A 22,316-nucleotide genomic window follows, 5' to 3' on the forward strand; every position below is an offset into this window, starting at 1 on the left:
ATACCTGGTCTGGACCCTAATGGAAGACAACAATGGAGAAGACACTCCTGGCATTACCAAGCTTCTCCTCCCTTTGCTCTTGAGTTACATCAACTGGATAAAAACAGGTGGGAATGTGGAGGAGCGAAATAAGAATTTTAGTTGTAGTTAATTGTACTGCTCTATAATTGGTTTTATACATAGCCAGTATTGCTTACATGCCTTTAGTTATACAGTGGTACCTCGGGATACGAACGCCTCTACTAACGAACTTTTCGGGTTACGACCAGCTCCGGCCACAAAAATTTACCTCGATGTGCGAACTCCGCCTCGTGGTACAGTCATTTTTCCGCCCTGACACATGGTCCGCGGTCATTTTTCCGCCCCTGACACGTGGTCCACGGCCATTTTTCCGCCCCTGACGTGGTCCGCGGCCATTTTCCCGCCCTGCTGCGCGGCACCCGGCCGTTTTCCCGCCCCACCACGCGGCGCCCAGCCGTTTTCCTGCTGCGCGGCGCCCGGCTGTTTTCCCACCGCGCAGCGCCTGGCTGTTTTCCCGCCCCTGACGCGTGGTCCGCGGACGCCAGAAAGGATTAAGGGTAATTACATTGAACCTTATGGGAAAATTTGCTTCGGGGTGCGACCAAATTCGGAGGGCGGAACGGATTAACCGGATTTACATTGAACCCTATGGGGAAATTTGCGTTGGGTTACGACCAACTCGGGATACCCCCAGAGTCACGGAACGGATTAAGTTCGTATCCCGAGGTACCACTGTATTTCGCTGGTGGTTCTTATAAGCATGGAACTGTGCTAGTGACTCACTGTAACCTGCTAGCTTTGGAAAATAAAATGATAATGCGCCCTCTCCAGTTTTTGACATTTGGGTGAGTTTTCCACAACAGCAATATTTCCATGTAATAATAAAATATCACTCTTCCGACCTTCATTCACCCCTTATTATGGAAGATTGGTTTAGAATGAAACATACAGAGAAAAGGTACTATTTCCTCCATAATAAGCTAAAGATGTTTATTGTGGAGAATAAAACTCTTCACTCCACAGTTCTGTCATTATTTCTAAGAATCTCTTAGGGAGCTCTCAAACTTTTGTGGGCTAAGTGTGAAATTTCCAGCTCTGCATTATACAGCTTCTAGATTGTTCAAGGAAGACATAGAAATGAAGGATGCAGGTGGATGAAATAGAAATCTGGCAGAAAGGAAGTATGTTGATTTGTTAAACAACAGAAAATGAAAACAAAAACTCATTTCAAAATTATCTGCATAAGTCAGCTTTCCCCCATCCTGGCATCCTCCAGATATGTTGGGACTATAGCTACCTTGATATCTGTGAATTGTAGGAGTTATATTCTCAACATATCTGATGGGTACAATATCAGTTAGGAAAAGCTGGTTTATGAGTGTAGCTTTAAAAACAATCACAAGACTGTCTTCTTGAGGAACTAATAACCACCTTTCTCTCACAAATATGTCGACATATTTTAATTCTCCCCCGAAAATATATATTTCTTTGTTTTTATAAGTTACATTTGTGTATCTTTAACTTAGTCAGGTTTGTTTCATACCCAGTGAACCTTTTATCTTCACTAAATGTGGGCTATTTTGTGTTAATTGTGGTGCTACTTCTTTGCTAAATGCATGTCAAAACCTATGCCAGAATAATGATTCTATTAGAAGTCACAAAGGCTTTTATAACCCATTTGCCAAGTCTGGATTAATTATATAACTTTACCTCTCATATTGTGGCTACATTATTTTTCCAATATGCTCCCTTTGTTAGGTGTTTCAGAATTCCAGATATATAGTCAATCATGGCATTATGACATCAGAGTGATGCCAAAGTGTAAGAAGATATAAACTCTGAAAGAATGAGTGGGGTCATAATATTTTCTAAGCAAGAATACAGAACTGGTATATGGAGAATTATCATGGTGAAGGGTGACTTGTCAATGAAAAAGTAGATGTTGCCAAAAGAAAACGATACTATTAAGGACCTTAACAAAAGTCTAAAAAGAAAAGTACATGGCCTCAAGAAAAGAGTGGAAGAGATGGATCAAGAAATAGGTATGATTGAGTTTGATAAAGCAGAAACACATGGAAACCAACGATCAATTCCTCAAGGATTCTGCATATAAAGACTATGAAAGAAATGGTAAAAAGAGCACTATACTTAAAACTAGAAAAGAAGCACCTGAATCAGAAACAGTAAACAGCTGCCACTTAACGATATAAAAAAAAACCCTAAAGGGCAAGTGCCCCAATTTCTAATAACATCTATAGAGGACCAGGAGAATACCCAGATCGGTCAAGAATTACCTGAGGGTGATGAAACTCAAACTATGGAAGATTTACTCATAAACTTTGATCAACCCAAATTCCTGCACTGTCTCTCGAATTTTCTAAAGACTTTGCTCGTGGTATTGCTTTGTTCTGGACTTGGTTTAAGTTTAATGTTATCATATACATACTATTTTGATTCTAACTTCATAGCTAACAGCTTTCCAATACTGTTCAATGATTATAACCTTGAAGAGGTTAGGCAACTCTTTTCTTCGTATCTCACATGGGAAAATAATGTCCTATTGCCATTTTAGAACTGCTTCTCAAACTTTTAGGAATATTTTTGCCTTAATACAGTATCTCTTTAAAAACAAAGTGTGTTTTTAAATTTTCTTGATTAAAAAAAATTGAAAAAGTCATCAGATTTGTCTTTTCATAGCACAAATTAAAATTTCAGTAAATTGCTATTCTTTACAGAAAGCATGATGAATTATTCCTTTTCCCTTCAAGTTAACTGTATCATCTGCAATACTATATACACATTTACTTTTAAGTAAGCCTCGTGGAACATGAACGAGCTTATTTTCCAAATAGGAATATTTAAGATTGCACTGTACATTTCACTGAACAGAGTGGAACTTATTTCTCTGTACACATGTATAAAATCATAATGATACAGTGAAATCTCACACATTTATTCAAAATCAAATTTCCTTGAAGTCAACGAGGTTCATTCTGGTCCTGCTACAGGTTACACACAAACGCACACATTTGCTAAGTGATGGTAGGCTGAGTAGATAAATGGCAGACAAGCAAAGCAGCATAAATCAAACAGAGTCTCTTGGAGATAAAGCTTGCCTGAGTAGTTTCACTTTCTACAGGAACTTGCAGAAGAGTACAGGTAATCCTCTTTTAGCAACTGCCTTGGACAGCAACCATTTGCAAATATGTTGGTAATAAATGGTGATAAAAAATACATTTTTCTGACCAATACACCCATTGACAACAACAAAAGACATCAGTGTAAAACTGATTAAGGTCTGGTCAGTTTCAGGCAACAGCTGTACACTGGTGGAAGGATTTTAATCAACTAATTAAGGTCACAGAGCTGAGCTTGTTAACTTGTGGACAGTTTGAAAACTCACGTGAGTAGATAAATGGGTACTCTCACTTCGGTGGGAGGAAAAATGCTGGCAGCCCCTTGCAAAAGGAGTCGGGAGCAGTTGCCGGTAGCGCGGAAGCCACGCTCACCCGAAAAAGGTGCAAAGCAATGGAAACCCCGCCTCCTGTGCTCACCAGCTGGGCTCTGCTCTAGGAAGGAGGCACTGGCAAACCACTTCCAAAACACCTTGCCTTGAAAACTGCAAAAAGGACTCGTCCAAAAAAAGCAGTCACTGCAGAGTCGGTAACGACTGAGTGCAGATTATAAAAAAAAAGAAAAAAAAAGCACTGTTTAGGGATGGGCTGTGCTGAGGAGAAAAGCAGCTCAGGAAGACATAGTTTGTTTAAGCAATCTCTCTGCCCTGTGAGGGGGCACAAAAAGGATAAAAAATGGGTCAGGCACAGGACACTGTACAAGAGAACTTTATCTGAATGTTACAGCAGCAACCAGTGATCTTTGCAGACTCTCTCTCTCAGTTACTTAGTTTGCTTAGTGACCATTTCGCTGGAACCAATTGCAGTCATTAAACAAGGAGTACCTGTAGCCAAAATTTAATCTGAAGTTCAGAGTGCAAAGCCAGGTTCATCAGTCAGTCTAAATGTCATAGTTTCAAGATTTCTTGTACAAGCAGAATACACATGAACAATACATCAGATGGGAAATCAGATGGTTGTTTCCAACAAAGAAACATGGGCAAACCACTTCTGAAAACCTTGTCAAAAACAACAACAGGGACTTGTCCAGACAGTACACACAGGGAGGAAAAAAGGGAGAAGAATGTAACATTTTCAGGTAATAAGCTCCACCCCAACTGTTATTTGCATCAGTAATGAAGTCTTACTTTCCTGCTTCATTATGTTGTTTAGGGGAGGAAAAACATTTGGCAAAATCTTGGTTCCCAAAATGATCAATTTGCAGCCAAACTGAGATAGGTTGCTGTATGTTTATGTGCATGTGTTAAAAATCAGGCTTTCAGCTGAAATTTCATAAATTTGCCTGAGCTTCCTTTAAAACTAGTCACTCTTCTTTGAAACACCTTTTTCCACATCTTCACACAACCTGTCAGCTCCAATAGAAATAGCCCAATAGAAATCCGGAAATAGAAGAACCTGTACTTCATCTCAATTATTTGGTACTGTACCATTTAAAATTCAATATTTTCCAAGGGAAATTTTTAGACTGAGGTCTTTAAAAATGAAACTCTGAAAACAGAATTTCCTCCTATTTTTATTTTTCTTAATTAAAAAAAAATTTTTTTAGAGTTTTTATCCACCTTTATTATTTTTATAAATAACTCAAGGCGGCGAACATACCTATTACTCCTTCCTCCTCCTATTTTCCCCACAACAACAACCCTGTGAGGTGAGTTGGCTGAGAAAGAGTGACTGGCCTAAAGTCACCCAGCCAGCTTTCATGCCTAAGGCGAGACTAGAACTCACCATCTCCTGGTTTTTAGCCTGGTGCCTTAACCACTAGACCAAACTGGTCTATTTTTATTATTATTTTTTTAATTTTACAAATACAAAGAAAATCCAAAAAAAGAATAAAAATGGGAAAAAAATAAAACATAAAAAACAGAATGATTTACAAGCAGCATCACATTTGCTATAAAATTTCAAAATAACCATGATTTAAATCTATTAAACTGTCTTATACAATTTGAAGATTTAAGTCAGTTAAGTCAGTATTGTCAATATTAAAATTAGATTATTATACAATAATTAACTACGGACAGTATGACTCAAATTATAAGTTATAAACTGAGATAAAAGAATTGCAATAATTTCTGCCTAATCTAGAACAGTTAGTGAGTAAAAATTAAATACCATACTCTAATGTTAGGAAAAATCCACTCTATGATGTAGTAAGAACCCATTTATAAAACTGTAATCCAAAAATGGTTTTCATGATGAGTAAATTCTGTATCAGATTTATTTTTCAGATTTGAAGCTAGTGTTGATGTTGACACTCCCGTAACTTAATTTGCCATTCTTTTACAGAAGGGATTGTTCATACTTCCAAAACTTGAAAGTAAATTAAGAAACATGATCTGAAATCACATGACTGATATGACTGAAATAACATGGCTGTCTGAGCCCCCGTACCAAATAACATGGTTTAGAAAGAGTTAATGCAGTCTCCTGAACAGATGGTAATATAATGTGCCATCTTAGTAAATAAGCACACTACCACTAAAATGGTTGTGTAATTGTGTCTATCTGGAAGACTGGAAATAAAGTCCAGAGCAACCTATATCCTATGATCCAGAAGAGGAGGGGAGTGGCTATAGCAAACTGGCTGCCTTTACAGTGACAGCCTTATCCCTGTGACAGACATGAAGGATAAGACATATCTGTACACAGTACTTGACATTCACTCTTAACCTTGGCCACTAAAACTCTCTGAGCACAAGATGTAAAGCTTTGAACATGCTCTCATGACCAAAAGTCTTATTACCATGGCAAAGGCGCAGCACTTCTTTCTCTGAGAGGAACATTTACATGACTGTTCAGGCACAGACAATGGAGAAGAATCAGCCTGCGGGTCTCCATGGAGGTCATCCATCCATAGCCTGGCATATGGGTCAGGAATAAGTAGGATCTGGATTCCTGAGTAGTGTCTGGAGATGAAAACTCTTCAAGCCCTGAAAGGTAGATTGCTCTTGAGAATAGACCATTTAAATTGAAGACCATTTTTCAGAAGTGGTTTTATGTGTTCTGCAAAATTAGAATAAATCTATAAAAATTGGCAAAACCCATAGAATATTGGAAATCTTTCACATTTCTCAGTGCTTGCCATGATGGGAATGGATTGTACCTTTGCAAGATCCATTGGTACTCTGTCTGTAGAGATCCAATAATCCAAATAGTCCAACTGGGAAAGATCAAATACATGTTTCTCCAATTTAGCAAACAGTTGGTGCTTGCAAAGTTATTCTAGAATATTTATGATGTGAGTCACATGTAAAGATGGGCTTTCTGAAAAAATTAGGATTTCATCCAGATACACCACTATGCATTTGTCTAAAACTTTGGAAAACATTTCATTCATGAATTTGGAGAAAAATGAGGGACAATTAATCCTTAAGGCACTACTGTGTATTTAAATATGTCATTTGTGGTTCAAAAGCTATTAAATATTGATTTAATATTCCTCTTTCATTTGGATCAAACTGTAAATTCCTCTCAAGTCCAACCCAGTGAAAATGTGTGCCTTCTGAAGATCTGAAATAAAAGTTGGTAATGGACCTTAACAGTCACAAAGTTTGGAAGCCTATATCATGAACAGATTTCAAAGAATAATTATTTCTTTCCTATAAAAAACAAGAATGCAGATGTTGGGGAGGAGGAAGGGCAAAAGAATCCTTTCTTCAGATTGTCATCCAGAAACTCTTAAATTGGCTAGTTCTTGAGTAGAGATGGGACATTGCCTTTTACTGGAATTTGGGCCCCAGATTTCAGGTTGACGATATAGTCGCACACCCACTGAGAAGGCAAGATAGCTGCTCCTCTTTCCTCCAAACTTCAACAAAATCTGCATATTTGTCCAGTACAAAAGGAAGTTCTGGCAGTGGTATGGGAGGGAGAGAAGGAAAAAGGTCATATTGCTGCAAATGTTGACATCTTTGGGGGGAAAAAATTGACCGTTGCTCCCAGTGGATATCTGGATTATGAGTTTGTACCGAATCTATGCCCAATGCAATGGGGAAAGTAAGGAAACTGTGATATAGAATGGCGAGAATTCTGTATGATCATTTATTTTCAACTGCAGAGGAGTTGCATGTTGCAAAGTAGGATCAGCTTGAAGAGATTGCCTGTCAATTATCTCACCTAGCATAGGTTTCTCTAATAACAGTGTGGGCAATCCAAAGTGACACACTGTAGAAATTAGCTGTTGCATCAGAGTCTAAAAGAACAAAGAGTAATACTTCTGCATTGCTGGGGGTGAAAAGAATAATAATGTAATAAAATGGAGTTGTCTGCTTTCTGCCATCTACATTCTTTCACATACTGTAAATAAAGAAATACCAGGAGATAAATTGGTTTAGAAGAAGTTCTTTAGTTTGTGTTACACTTCAATGTAATAACATCTTGCAGCAATAACCTCTTGCGGCTCCATTTTTTCAGTCCTGAGATTCCTCTGTTTAATCTTACAGTTATTGGATTATCATGTGCATACGTGAGAGGCATAGTTTCCACAATTTACTTAAAGATGAGGCAGAAATCCAGCACATGTGTATCCTTGGTAAATTTTATTAACAGAAGAAAAATAAGCATATTCCTTTTCTGAGAAGGAGAGTAATGACAGGTAATCCTGAATATTTTATTTTATTTTTGAAATTTCCAGAAATCTTTCTGGAAGATTCTGATTTCTCTTACTTCGGAAAGAAAACCCCATTCGTATCTCCAGAAATCAAAATCTCTCCTGGTACAATTTCAGGAAATGATAATGTTTGTGCGTGTGTGCAATTTTGCCTCATTATCATTTGGAGCATAAATTAAAGCAATTGTTACTTTCTCCTGTTCAATATGAACTCATAGTATTATAAATCTCCCTTCAAGATACATTTCTGACATATATGAGTACTCTGTTATTATTTCATCTGCCCCAGGGCAAAAACATTTGGCAAAGTCACTTACATTCTAGCAGATTAATACTGTCTGTTTTAATATGAGTCTCCTGAAGGCATATAATATGTGCATTTTCTGTTTTTAACCTTAAGAAAGACTTTTTCCTCTTGAATGGACTATTAAATCCATTGATATCAGTTTAAAATATTTTTATATGACCCATGGTGTCTGTTACTAGGTTAATTTATGAAGAAAAATCAGCTGCTTGGTCCAGTTCTTGATCTTCTGTCTGAGTCTTCTTTAATCAAATAGAAAATTTCCCTGCAAGTTTTGTGACTGAGCATCTAACAAAAAACCAATGATTTGCGTGAAGGTACTCAACCACCAGAACCAATGAAGTAGAAGGAGAAAGAGAGTTTTTAAAGGGAAGAACTTGATGAATATCCCTGTTGGGAAACCCTATAATCTTGCAATCTATCTAATGTTCAATTTTAATTAAAAAAAACCCCTAATAGCTATAAAATTGGAGTACCCAATAGGGGAATGTATGACATTCAAGCAGTAGAGTTTTTCCTCCTTCCTCTGCACCTGACATTCCTCTTCACATATGAAAGTGACGGCACCTGATATGGGTGATATTCTGTTATTGCAGGGAGAGGAAAGATTTAGCTAAATTATAGAGGACAAACATAGTTTTACTGCAGAAAAGCAAAGACAATTTATCATGAACAGGAGGTGAGAACAAGGTTTCAAAATCATCCCTTATTTAAATGCCATTAAATCACTAAAAGGGTAGATTGACTTTTGAAGGATTTATTTATTAACTGATTATCCACCTCTGTCCCAAGAGCTCACAGTTAGAAAGTGATTACCAATGTAAGAGGACAAGAAAAGTATTTTAGATTTCTACTTGGCAACATGACCTTGTTAAAAAAAGTCCTATTTTATTTTATTTTATTTTATTTTATTTTATTTTTTATTTTCCTATTTCCCCCTCCTTGAAAAAGCAGAATGACAGGAGGAAGTTATTTATCAGTCAGTCCCACCTATTTTTATATCACCCAGTTAAAAACAACTGGTTGTTTACAAAAATTAAAAGTCAGATCAAATCAAACATAGAAATAATGACACATTAACCCTGCCAATCAACAACCCCACAACGTCAACCTCTCAATGCTCATTGAAATGTGGTCTTAACTGTCTTGTGGAAGTCTAATAGGAAGGATGCCAGACATACCTCCAAGGGCAAGGTGTTCCAAGGTAGGGAAGATCATCATCATCATCATCATCATCATCATCATCATCATCATCATCTATTAGTTTATATGCCACCCGACTCCCAGCGACATTACAGAGAAGGACTGCTTTCAGGCCCATATCCCTCTGAATTCTTGTATGGATGGGATCCTAAGCATCTCCTCCTTGCATGTATGCCTAGATTGGACAGATCCCACCTAGAGAAGACAGTCTAAAGGTACCTGGAGCAAAGTCATCTAAGGCTTTATAGGGTAAAACTTTCAGTTGAACTCAGAACACTACTGGCAGCTAGTGCAGTGACCAGAGAATAGGTGTTACAGTTGTATAATGGCTCTCATCCATTAGTATTCTGACTGCTGTTTTGTACCAGCTGTAGCTTCTGAGTTGTTTTCAAAGGTTTCCCTGTGCATTATAGGAATACAGTAATTACAGTAATATATGGTGACTAGGGATTGAGTTACTGTTGTCAAGTCTTCCCAGTCCAGGTAGGGCAGGGACTGGCACACCAGTCTAAGCAGAACAAAATCCCTGTAGACTTGCTCCTCTGGTGCGGGGGGGTGGGGTTGACCCCATTCAGAAACAACATCAGGACCATATTGGAGCAGCCAAGATGCACCTGGACAAACAGTAAATCCATCTGGAGAAAGCTATAGCTCACAGAGCATCTTTAGTCAAATAAGGTGATCAGTGGCTTTTGGTCACTGGTCACATTAGGGATAAATAGGAATAAAAACCATAGTCCAAATTTATATTTGGCCAGGTTGGAAGATAATTAGTGAAATGTATGGCATTGAAGTGTGTTTTATGTAATAGCTCTCTTAGTCAAGAGAGCTTGTAGTTTTAAATGGGCTAAATCTAGGAGAGGCAGCTCAGCTTCACAAAGATCCAATCAGATTTAAGGACATGTTTATTAATCGAAATTAGAACAAAGTGCAGAAATCAAAATGCCCCTCAAGATTCATATGACTCTAGTATACAGTTCTACCCTGGTGGTTGTTAAAATATTTGTGGGTGTTTCTTGTTCATCACATGCTCTTAAGATAAGTGTTAGTGCAGCATGGTAGTGAAGACTGTGTATTTTACCTTCCATGTTCATGTTTCTTTTAGTATACTGCTTAATTTTATTTTAGTTACCAATCACATCTGTCTTCAGGCAATATCATTCTACAATTACTGTCCATGCAGAATGATCACAATCCTTCTCTGTTAACGTGCCTGTCTAACTTGCATGGAACATTTCCCAATCCAGAATATAAGCAAGTTGAAACAGCTTTTCCAAAAGTTATGCTCTCCAAAATGTTGAATATGTCTACACCTGTAAAGGACATCCAACTGAAGACTCTTGTACAGACAGAATGGGAATGAGGACTTAAAAGGGGGTTCTCATTCACAGACTTGCTTTGGTCCATTTGAGATTTGTACTTATACCTGTTTTTGATTGCAAAGTAGTAAAAGCATGCAGATCATAGCTTCTAGAGTTCTTTCCAACCTCTCTAACAAGTATGATAAGAGGCATCATATTTTCTTCTGAACTGCTATCCAACTGCATCTCCCATAAGGAATTTGGTGGGGGGGGGGTTCCCTGTAGCCCCCAGCTCCATACAGCCAATCTTGAACTCATAATTTCTTTTGCCAACTTCTCCCTCTATACCAAATTTGAACCCATTCTGTTAAGTTTTTACAGAGTTAGTCTGCTGATGAACAGATCAATTGACAGAGTTCCAAGCCCTTCCCATTGGTTGGAAAGAATAAAAATATGTATTATAGTAAACAAATAACATCTACCATTGTTGGATCCTAAAAAAGAGAGAAGTGTTTTAACATTTGATGTTAAAATGTAACATCAAATAACATAACTACATAAAACACATAACTACATTGTACCGATATTTGTACACAACTGAGCTTTGGTTTGCAAAGTACAGTGGTACCTCTAGTTACGAACTTAATCCGTTCCATGACTCTGGTTGCAACTCGAGTTGGTTGCAACTCGAGGTAAATTTTCCCATAAGGTTCAATGTAAATACGGTTAATCTGTTCCGCCCTCCGAATTTGGTCACACCACGAGGCAAATTTCCCCATAAGGTTCAATGTAAATACGGCTAATCCGCCCTCCGAATTTGGTCGCACCCCAAGGTAAATTTCCCCCATAAGATTCAATGTAAATACGGCTAAACAGTTCTGAAACATATGCATTTTATTTTTAAACCTCAAAAACCTTCCAAACGCCACAAAAACCTTCCAAACGCCACAAAACACACCATAAGCCTCACCGAACGTCTCCTTGCTACCGCGATCTCGCCCACAGGAAGCCGCAACCGCGTGGCAGCAGGGAAAATGGCCGCGGATCCGGTTCATAACTCGAGGCGGAGTTCGCAAGTAGAGGTAAATTTTTGGGGCCAGAGCTGGTCGTATCTTGAAAAATTCGTAAGGAGGGGCATTCGTAACTCGAGGTACCACTGTACACTAATGGTAACCAATATAGTCACAGCAAGTTTGTGGTTTTGCTAAGACTGGAAAATTGTATATCTTAACAATTAGAGACAAAAAAAAATCTGCCTTGGTGCTGTTCCCACATGTCATAACCAGACTAAAATTAAGATAAAGACTTCTAATCTGATCAAATGGAAATGCCTAAAAGAACTCTCTCTCTCACTTTTTCCTGCAGAGGCTTTTTAAAATACTGGTATGAATTTGATTCACATTGAAATAACTTTCATTTTCAGGCTGACCATGCAATGAAGATGTAGCTACCAAATAAATAATGATTTTGCTCTAACGTTCAATTTTGTCCCTATTGAGCTGCTCAACCAGGTGTTGAAACCAATAGAATTTTCTCTTCTCGCTTTGAGAGAAGTTATTTGAAGTGCTGCATGACTGAAGAATGGCCACTTATTAGCTGCTCAGCAGTGCTCTTCATTCTTCTACTGCGCTCTGCAGAAATTGTCAGAACACCAGTTTTGCCAATATTAATCTAGTTTGATCAGTAAGTATGATGGCATGGATAAAAATTATGTGGCAGGAGTGGGAGGGACTTGCACTGTGTAGTCGACTGTGTTTTACACTGCTGTCTAAAGATAAAGGGAAATGAGGGGAGAGTTCTTGGAAGGGAAAATGATTACAGTACAGCAAAGAAGAACCTTCTGCATACAGAGAACTATAATCTAGCAAGGAAGGTCCTATGCATACAAAGCTTTCAGGTCAATGAATCTTGAAAAGGACAGTGTAAAGCTGAGAAAGGTACAGAAAAGGTCAGTCAAAATAATTAGCTCCTCAGCAAAGAAAAACTTCTGCAATCCAAGCTTTTTAACTAAAGGTAGATAAGGGAAGATATGTGCGAGTTATGTAAAATTGTATATGGTGTGGGAAGTGTGAACAGAGATTTTTTTCCTCCATCTCTCAGTCATAGTCCTAGAAACTATCCACTGAATTTAAATTTAAAGATTCAGAACCAATAAAAGAAAGTACTTTTTTATACCATGCTTTGCTAAGCTATGCAATTCACTGCCATCAGATACAGTGGTTGCCTCCAATTTACATTGGAGGACATATACACGGAAGGCTTGACTAGCAAGAACACTCCCTCCTGAATTATACCAGCTGCTGAAGAGCAATAGTAGAAAAAGGGTCTCACCCTTTCCCCCCTACCCCCAATCCAGCTTTCCTGAATGCTGGACAAAGTGGGTTCAATGAGGACAGCACTTCTTATGTTACTAAGTTTCCACATGCTTCCATGTGTGCATCCACATTCCTTCATGTCTATGATTTCCAGAGCATTAGATGATTGGGGTGGGGAGTGGAGATCTCTTTACTTCCATTGAGTAGTTGTCACGATTTTTGCAGCCCAGATCTGGTAGTCCTATCCATATGGGATTAGGGTGTAAATCATAACGCATTACTACAATGTAAGTACAGTTAGCATAGAGCATATAATTTCTTATACTAGATATATAGGTAATACTACTTTGCCTAAATTCTCCTAGTCTCAAAATGTTCACCTGATGCATAAAATCAAATAATTCAGACTGTCTCCTTTCATAGTCCAATAATCAAAATGAACATTTGCACTGTGCAGTGAAACCTTGCCTACAGAGTAAACAATAATTTAGTGGAGATTTTTGTTTAACCCTTTCCTTCTATAATTATACTAGAGAAAGTTGAAGGAATGAGGAAAATTTGCTTGTCAGAATTGTTGTTAACCTGGGTATTTCTTTTTCCATCCATTACAAAGTACAGCATCCTGCAGTACAGGAAGACTTCTGTTTGTCTTCTATATGTTCCCTAGGAGTTTGCTTGAATAATCTACAGCAAACAAACAAACAAACAAATTCATGAATTCTGCTCTACCCCTGTTTATGAAGAGTCACTATTTTATGTAGGGATCTAAATAGACAGTACTTCTCATCCTTGTTATGTTTTGGCATCAAGCCAGCATAATATTTTATGGCTATGCAAGAAGGGGAAGAACATGCAAAGATTTCAAGAACATGGTGAAATAATGCATTCCCATGATTTGCTTTTCTGTCCTCTACATGAGCAGTGTAAATCTCAGCTTGAGATCCATTTGGATGGCTACGTATTTTTATTTTTTATTTATTTATCAAATTTATGTCGCCCATCTCACTATGTAAGCGGCTCTAGGCAGCTCACACATAAGAAGTATAAAAACCGTTTTAAAAACTACAAAACAGAGTTAAAAAGACTACATGACAAAGTTAAAATTTTATACTTATCTCTCTGTTGCCAATGTATAGCGTTTCACTTACATAGCCTAATTTGCACTGAAACAGTGGGTCAGCTTTAAGAGGCTGCAGAAGTCAGAGAGACTCCCTGAGGCTCCTTCATGGTGGCAAGTAAAAGCTGCACTTTACTTTCAGTTGCCATATTAAGGCATGGTAACTGTTTACAGCAGATAGAGATTGTTACTAGATAGAGATTTCAGAGAGACTATAGAAGCTGTCAGTTAAAATCTCCCCATCTGTAGACAGCAGTGTATCTCTTCATGCCCCCACATCAAGTTACTGTATGTTCAGTACATATGGTAAAAAATATTGAAAAGGAAAGGAAATACTGTTTACATTGTATTCTTTACTGCTGTTGTTACTACCACTACAGAGGGTAGAACTTATTGAGGAAATTAGAGCTGTACTAATATATAAGTGTGGCGCATAATTTTACTTTATAAAAATATATAAAGTTCAATTTATATCAGTGGATACAAAGAAATTGGTGTAAGGAAGGGTTATGCTACCCCTGCATTTTCATGGAAAAAATCATTCTGTATGGTACTTATAGTCCAGCATGCTTTTGGGGAGAGAACCATATAAATTATTTGTGTAGATTCTTTTTTATAAAAGGTTTTATTAGCAGGTTCATTTTGACTTGATGCTCCCCAAAAATATTAGTCCTGGAGGACTGAAACTATATTAACATGCTTATACAACATTTGTGATCAGAAAATTATACACTCAGACCCTTGCATTAAAGTAAAGATGCTTTTTCATTACTGGCATGTACAGCTATCCATGGTTTGGGAATGCAAGTTAAAATACTAAAATAGGTAAATTATGCATTAAAATGGTAAGAAGGAAGAAAATGGGAAAGTTACTACATCTTACATTTTTAGTGCGAAATAAATATAAATGTATAACCTTTTCATTCACTTGAACTTCTCCAACCTGTTCTTTAAAATTACACCAATATATTGCCAATGGCATTAAGACTTCTATTTTATCACCTTTCCCATGGCTTCAATTTAATCACTAAAATTATTAGGAATTCATCAGATGCTTTTCTGCACCAGTAATTTCTGCTTCCCCTGAAATTCCACTTGGGAAAATATAGCAACACCTGTCACAACCATTCATAATACTAACAGTTCCCTGAACTGCTCAGCAGGTGGCAATAGTGATTTCCTCTCTTCCTATTAACTGCAAAAAAGATTCAACAGATTCCTCAATCTGTGTGTGTATGTGTGAGAAATAATGATACATCCCTCATAGTGTGTCTGCTGGAAAAGTACAGAGCCCATTCCTTTCAGGGGGAATAATTATTATAGCGTGGCAACCAGGGCTCGGACATTTTTACAGCAACTCTATTGTGTTTTGCCCTGGCTTGAGCTACTTGCATTGCAGGGATAGCGACTGCAGTCATTAAATAAACAGAGGTCTGCTCTTTGGGAGAAGGACTATAACAGCATACAGCAAAAATGTTAAAATACAGAGATATCACACTGACAACAAAGTATTGTTAGTGTCATATTTTTTCCCAGTTGTAATATGTATCTAGGAAAGCTGGATCATCAGAAAGGATGAACAAAGTCCTAGAGAAAAATGCTGAGAATACCTTGGATTGAAAGAACAAAACATTCACTATTGGATGAAGTAAATCTAACGTACTTTCTTCAGATTCTACACCTTCTGATCTTTAATTGTATAACTTTGTCATTTACTGTCTTCTGAAAACTAATTTTTGTCCTAGATTAATACAAGGTTTTCTACCTTTTATGTTAGTTTGCTCCTTGATCTATTCCAAACCCAGACCAATTTATTTTACAACTTCATTATTTTAAGTATTAATATTGCAAATGAAAATATTATGTAATAGTCCATTTTTTTCAGAAAAAAATATCAAACCTTGGAAAAACTGTTAGTATCTTAAGATCTAACTATATATGGAAGACTAAAACACAAAATCCTTCTAGCTCATCCTTTCTCAAATCCTTCAATAGAAGTTAAAAACCCACCCAGAGCTTCCTTTCTCAGGCCCGGCAATGCTTTTGCTTACATATTTTGTCACTGGGGTAATAGGAAGTGGGAAGCAGACCAATCAGAACAAAACTAACACCATGTCCAGCCACCAGTCAATGGACAAACATAGTGAAACATCTGCAGCGCTTGTGATCTACATTTTGGTGCAGGTCTTCCTGAGCCTGGAGAACACCAAGGAAAATATGTAGAGAGCCTGGGTGACCACTGTTCCAAGAAAACAATTGACTGTAGCTCCTCACCCAGTCAGTGGCCTTTCTTCAAAACACAAGTGGAAGTTTTAAGTAATTTTTTTCAAATATACATTTAACCACAAATATAGTTTGTTTAGAAACAAAACTATTCTGGCACAATACTTTTTGGACTTAACGTGATACTCAAGAGTACCAAGATAATTCCAGGAGATAATTATTAGTTAAATAAGTCCTTTATTCACATCCAGTTACCTGAACTGAATTCAGGCTTCCTGTGGATATTTTGTGGCTGCTCTTTCTTTAGTTGCTCAGCTAAAATTTGATAAATGTTATCGTCCATACTCTCTTAATTACACTACCTCACTATCAGTTTATTCAAGCCAACACAATAACAGTGAAGTATCTGCCTCTTGTATATACTGTATATTGTATGTCATGCAAATAACCATTATAAATTGCAAAACCCCTAATTGCACCATTCTTTTTCTGGCTGCTTGGATCTGAAATATGAATTTTAATTAAATGAATGCTGATCTTGGTAACAGGAAACAGCTATTTTATTTAAATAAGCTTTGAAGTGATCAGACTAGGTTTCCCAACACAGCACTCAGAATAATATTATAATACCTTTGTTCTGTTAAAGACTGGAGCTACACAAGAGGTGAAGAGTTCAGAAGCTAAACAAACAAAAAGGTGATTTTGAGGTAGCAGTCGTTTGATTCAGACACACCTGGGTAATAGCAAAAGGGAATTTTCTTTATGGATCAATGTGCTGTTTCTGATAGAAAATAAGAAATTAATGTTGTCCGAGATAGTTCTACACTAGTTCGTGTTCCAGCAGGTAGGTTTAATGCAAAGGAGGGCACAGAAACACAGACGCCTCACAACCGCCCATTCCCAGTTTCCTTCCCCGCCTTTGGTTCTATTTACATCTACTTTATTTTTTTCTCTTCTGCTAAGTGTTCATCATATACTTCACAAGATAATCTAAAGGGAAGGGAACATGGTGGATACTAAGCAGTCAGCCAACAGACAGGCTGACTCAATAACCACAGCTTTTATTCATGGCTGTCTGTTGGTAGAAACGCAAAACAGATATGATACCCTAGTTGCAAAGGATGTATCCCACACCCTGCCCATCATTTTAGGCTGCAATTCTGTCTACTGCCCCAGACACAAGGAGAACCGCACTGGGCATTAGCATTTACTATGCCAAACAGCCTCCCTAAGCCGAAGATTAGGCGTGTAGGAAAATGAACTGAAAGAATTCTATTTCAAACTGCAGCAGGCTACAAAAGGATATTTTAATCCACGTTATTATTAGTATATTTATCGTATCCGTTTTGGCTTCCTACCAACATTTCTCTGCAACCAAAACCCTTCCCTGTGGTGCTTACTTCGAAAGAAGCCCTTCTTAGCATCCCCAAATAGAAGCCCTCTGCAGTCTGAGGGATTCTTTCCACCACCTTGTTTTTATTTTGTGTTGCATGAGAAAGCGAACATGCTCCTCAAACTCGCGTACAGTTGAGCTCGTGAACACATTCAAACGCGACAGCTCGGGCTTCTGCTGCTGCTTTCGGCACACACCTTCCCCCGCTTGGAGCGACTGGAAGACGAAGAGCGATCCCAAGGCAGTCGCAGACATCGGCCAATCCAAAAAGAGAGGGGGAGGTACCGATGAAAAGGAAAAAAAACAATTGCGTTCGCGTCGTCCAATTTTCCGTCAGCGTTAAAAAAAAAATCTCTTGCCCCGCCCACCTGGTCCTCCCAGCCAATCGGATGGCTCCTGGCGTCGATGCGTTGAGACCCTAGTCTTTCACTCGCGCGGCCTGAATCATAAGCTTAACACCCTCTGAAGAAATGGCGGTGTGATTGCTTAGGCTAGTGATGTCATTAACGGCGAAGGCCGAACAGCTGAAACGTTCAAAAACGTTCAACTGTCTCTACAGCAGTATTACGTACTAACGTTCGGCAGATACGCAGTAACGCCCCCCCCCCGACCGAATCCTCGCCTAATGCCCCGCGCCCTCAGAAAAAGATCACGGGAACCTGACGTCACCAGCAAAAGGCCAGTCGAACATGACCAAAAAACAACGACGCTATAGAACCGGAATTTCCTCTGTATGGCGCATGCGTCTAACCGCATAGCGGTTCGCCCGGCGGCGCCGGCTGCCAAGGGAGCCTTGAGCGCAAGCGCAGTGCTAAGTAGCGGTGGATTTGGGGGCGTGGCGAGACTGGAACGAAGGGGAATCTGCGGACTTTCCCTGTTGGAGCAACGGACCACCAGTGAGAGAGGAAGGGAGTCTGAGGGACGTGCTATGGCGACCACTGTTAGTACACAGCGGGGCTCGGTGAGTTGTGATTGCTGTGAAGACGCTGGGAACTCTCCCCCTCCTATCTCACTTTTGGTCTTCAGAAGGGGACGGGAGGAGATCGGACTTTCTTGGGGATGTGACGGGTCGCGCAGTGGCTTCTGCCCCCTCTTCCGTTCTGTCCTCCCCGCCCTGGCACATGGCGTAGCGCATAGGTGCGGGCTGACAGCCTGGTGCCTGTAAAAACGGGTGGGGCGGGGACGGGCAACACCAAGGCCACGATGGGCTTGTGAACGGTGGGTGGAGTCAGGTCACACTGGGTAGAGTCACTTCCAGGGGCAAATTCAGCTGGCCCGGAGGGCGAGAAAAAGCACCGAAGTGAGTGGGGCCTTGGGAACATTAGAAGCTCCTCACGTTAGGTCAGCCTGTTGGTCCGTCTAGCAACGAACTTACAGTAGTAACTGTCCGGCGTTTCAGGCTGAGATTTTTCCCAGTGATGGTCGTGTCAGAGACTGAACCGAGAATTTTCCAAAAGTGCTCCATCCTTGGCTTAAAGAAGGATAGTATTGTTGGGTTTTATTTCCTTCACTTACTAAGCATACTTACAGAGTTTGGATATAATGGCCTTGTTTTGGCTGGCTCATTAAATTATTTTTGGCTTTGCTCATAGACCACCTTGTTTCTCTTTTCTGCTTAGTCAGGAACATGTCTATTTTATCTAAGACAATAGTCAGATCTCGGTTAGAGATCTGACTCCCTTTTCAAACATTTGGGGGTGGGAAGTTTTTTTTTTTTTTGGTCCAAAAATGGTAGATATAATTTTATATCTGAATTATTTATTAATAACTCATTTACCTGTAGTTTTTATTTTGAGACTGAATTGCTTATCCTATGTCTTTGTAAAAGGATACGTGGGAAGATTGTAGAGCAGATAAAAAAGCAATCTATTTAACTGAAACTACGTGATTATTAGAAGTCAGCACAGATTTGTTAAGAACAAACAGAAATTTAGCAAAATAATCTTATTTCATTTTACAAAATTGAATAACTTTTAGATTGTGTGAATGTTACTTATTTTGATTTGAACAAAATGTTTGACAGAATTGCTCATGAGATGCTGTTTAGCAAGTATGAATTTGTAGTGGTATGTGTATTAGGTTGCATCCATAGTAGGCTTGGAAATGATATTCAAACAGCTTTTCATCAGATTCCAGTGACATACAAAGTAAAGTTTTAGGACTGTTACTTGGGTTGAAAAGATGGTGACAATATTTATTAGATTTGTAGGTGATCCATAACTGGGTGGGTTAACTAATACTCTAGAGCAATTTTTCTCAACCTTGGTAAAGTTAGCATGTGTGGACTCAACTCCCAGAATTCCCCAGCCAGCATGCTGAGAGTTGAAGTCTACACTTCTTAGAGTTGCTAAGGTTGAGAAACACTGCTCTAAAGGATAGAAATAAAATTCAAGACAATCTTGATGATAGAGAATGGATTGAAAATGGCAGAATTAATTTTAATAGAGACAAATGTGAGTAGCGTATTTCTTGTGCTTGCATTTGCCTTTTTTCCAATGTACTGTTATCAAGCTATCGATCTCCTTTCCTATATAAATGGGGATACCTGGCTTGGCAGTGGTGCACTGGAAAAAAAGCAAATGCAAATTTTGGCAGCATCAACAAAAGTACAGTTTCCAAATCACAAGAAATATTACAATTACAAGAAGTATTATTTATTGGCCAGACCCTACCTCAGGTCTTGTGTTCAGTTCTATGTACTACATTTTAGAAAGAATTCACATAAACTGGAACAATTCAGAGAACAACAGTGATAATCAGAGGACTAGAAACTAAATCTGATGAGAAGAGATAGAGGGAACTCAGTATGTTTAGCCTTGAGAAAAGACAATTGAAGGAGCGTATTATAGTACTACAGCTATCTGAAGGGATGTGTCACATTGAAAAAGATCAAAACTTTATTTTCTTACACTGCCAGAGACAGAATAATGATCTTAAGTTACAGGAAGGCATATTTCAATTAAATGTTAGAAAAAAATTCTAATAGTAAGAGCAGTTAGACAGTAGCACCAATTAACCGGAATCATGGTGGACTCCCCTTCATTGAATGTATTTAAACAGAAACTGAATAGCCATCTTTCCAATTATATATTAATGTATAAAGTGTATTACACAAAAATAGAAAGGAGTTGGCATCTCAGAAACTTCACAATCACTTAGATACCCTTAAAAAATTTTTAAAAAGTGTTTTTAAATTTTAAAAAACTGGGATTTTTCAGTCTCCTGCCCTCTTCTCCATTTGAGCTAACAATAAAAGTAGTCAATGTTCTGGTAGCTCTTTTCAATCCTTGACTTCAGTCTGGCTGCAAGAGAATCAAACTGGACTAAATTTGGAAATCCAGAGTCTACAGGTAAACTCACAAACACCAAACAGCGCAGTCCTATACCAGCCACAAAATTCAGAAGTAGAAAATAGGACTCCAGATATCAGTGCTGTAGTCAGATAAACCATGTTTCTTCTTCTTTGGAAGAAAGTGGGAGAAATGAACTTGGTCCCCTGTATTTAAATAAAAAATTGCCTTGATACAGAGTTGACCCTTATACCATCTTTATGCCCCCTGGCCCTTGATGGATCCTCATGTCTGACTACATTTCTAGTTCTACTTAATATATTCAAGAAGAAAATGTATTGTGTTACCCTGCATTCCATATGGTACTATCTTAGGCTTGTCAAATAAGAAGATGTAGAGGTATGCAAGACATGAGCAGTGCAGAATGATATATTGACACACTTTTTATTTCCTGTATCTGTACTTCTGCTTTTGGGTTTTTGGTTTTGCAATTGGGCTAGTCACTCTCTCCTAGGAAGAAGGCAGTGATGAACCACTTCTGAAATTTTTGCCAAGAAAACAACGACTAGTCCAGGCAGTTGCCAGGAGTCAGCAATGACTTGAAGGCACACACACACACAAAAATAGTATGTAGGCAAATAGAAACGTCTACATTGGGTTGGGGAAACATATATAAATATACATGTTTCCCCAATCCTATACACACACACACACACACATACACACACACACACACACGTACACACACACATACGTACACACACACATACACACACATATACACACACATACATACACACACACACATATATACACACACACACACACACACATACATACACTTATGTGTTTGTTTAAAGGCGCTTAAGAAGTCCTAATAGTGCAGATAGAAATCATCTCTATGTTGCATTCTTGAGCTTGTGATTCAGACTTTGTTTTGATCTACAATTTTTTGGTGGATTGGAGGCAGCCTGTGTCAATTAATATGCACACATACATAATGCTATACATGTAAGGATTTTTAATTACAAATGGAAGCACATTTTATGTGTATACACCCATTTAAACTCAGCATTCTGTGGGGAGGGATGTTGTAATTGGTTTAACTCAACAACTTCTACAGTTTTGCCCTTTTTTCATTTGCAGTTGCTGCAGCCACTGTCAGTGATTAGCTGCAAAGTTCAACAACTATAGTGTCTTAGTGCAGAAGCTGGTGTGTGTACTAGAGGTGCTCTGTCTGTTACTTTGAGGAAAGTAAGCCTTGGCGAAGTCAAAAAGTGATGATGTGCATATAAAGAACAGGTGCCAGCAAACAGCTATTAGAGAAGCATTTCAAAATCAGAGTGCTTTTCTGGTAACCAGTTCACAAATTGCATTAAAACGTGGTTTGCTGAATGGTGGGTTAA

General features: G+C 38.5%; 1 protein-coding gene across 1 annotated transcript in view; it reads left to right on the forward strand.

Moving 5' to 3' along the window:
• The first annotated feature begins 18,387 nt into the window (after positions 1 to 18,387).
• The window catches only part of TOLLIP (toll interacting protein), a 47,942-nt gene continuing 44,013 nt past the window's right edge, over positions 18,388 to 22,316 (forward strand). Inside the window, exon 1 of the mRNA XM_007440023.4 lies at positions 18,388 to 18,581. Coding sequence (XP_007440085.1) covers positions 18,549 to 18,581 — 33 coding nt within the window. The 5' untranslated portion in view covers positions 18,388 to 18,548. The remainder of the gene's footprint in view (positions 18,582 to 22,316) is intronic.

This window comes from Python bivittatus, unplaced genomic scaffold (assembly GCF_059951505.1).
Source record: "Python bivittatus isolate LINGU-HERP-01145 unplaced genomic scaffold, Pbiv_v1 ctg000480_np1212, whole genome shotgun sequence".
Lineage (NCBI taxonomy): Eukaryota > Metazoa > Chordata > Lepidosauria > Squamata > Pythonidae > Python > Python bivittatus.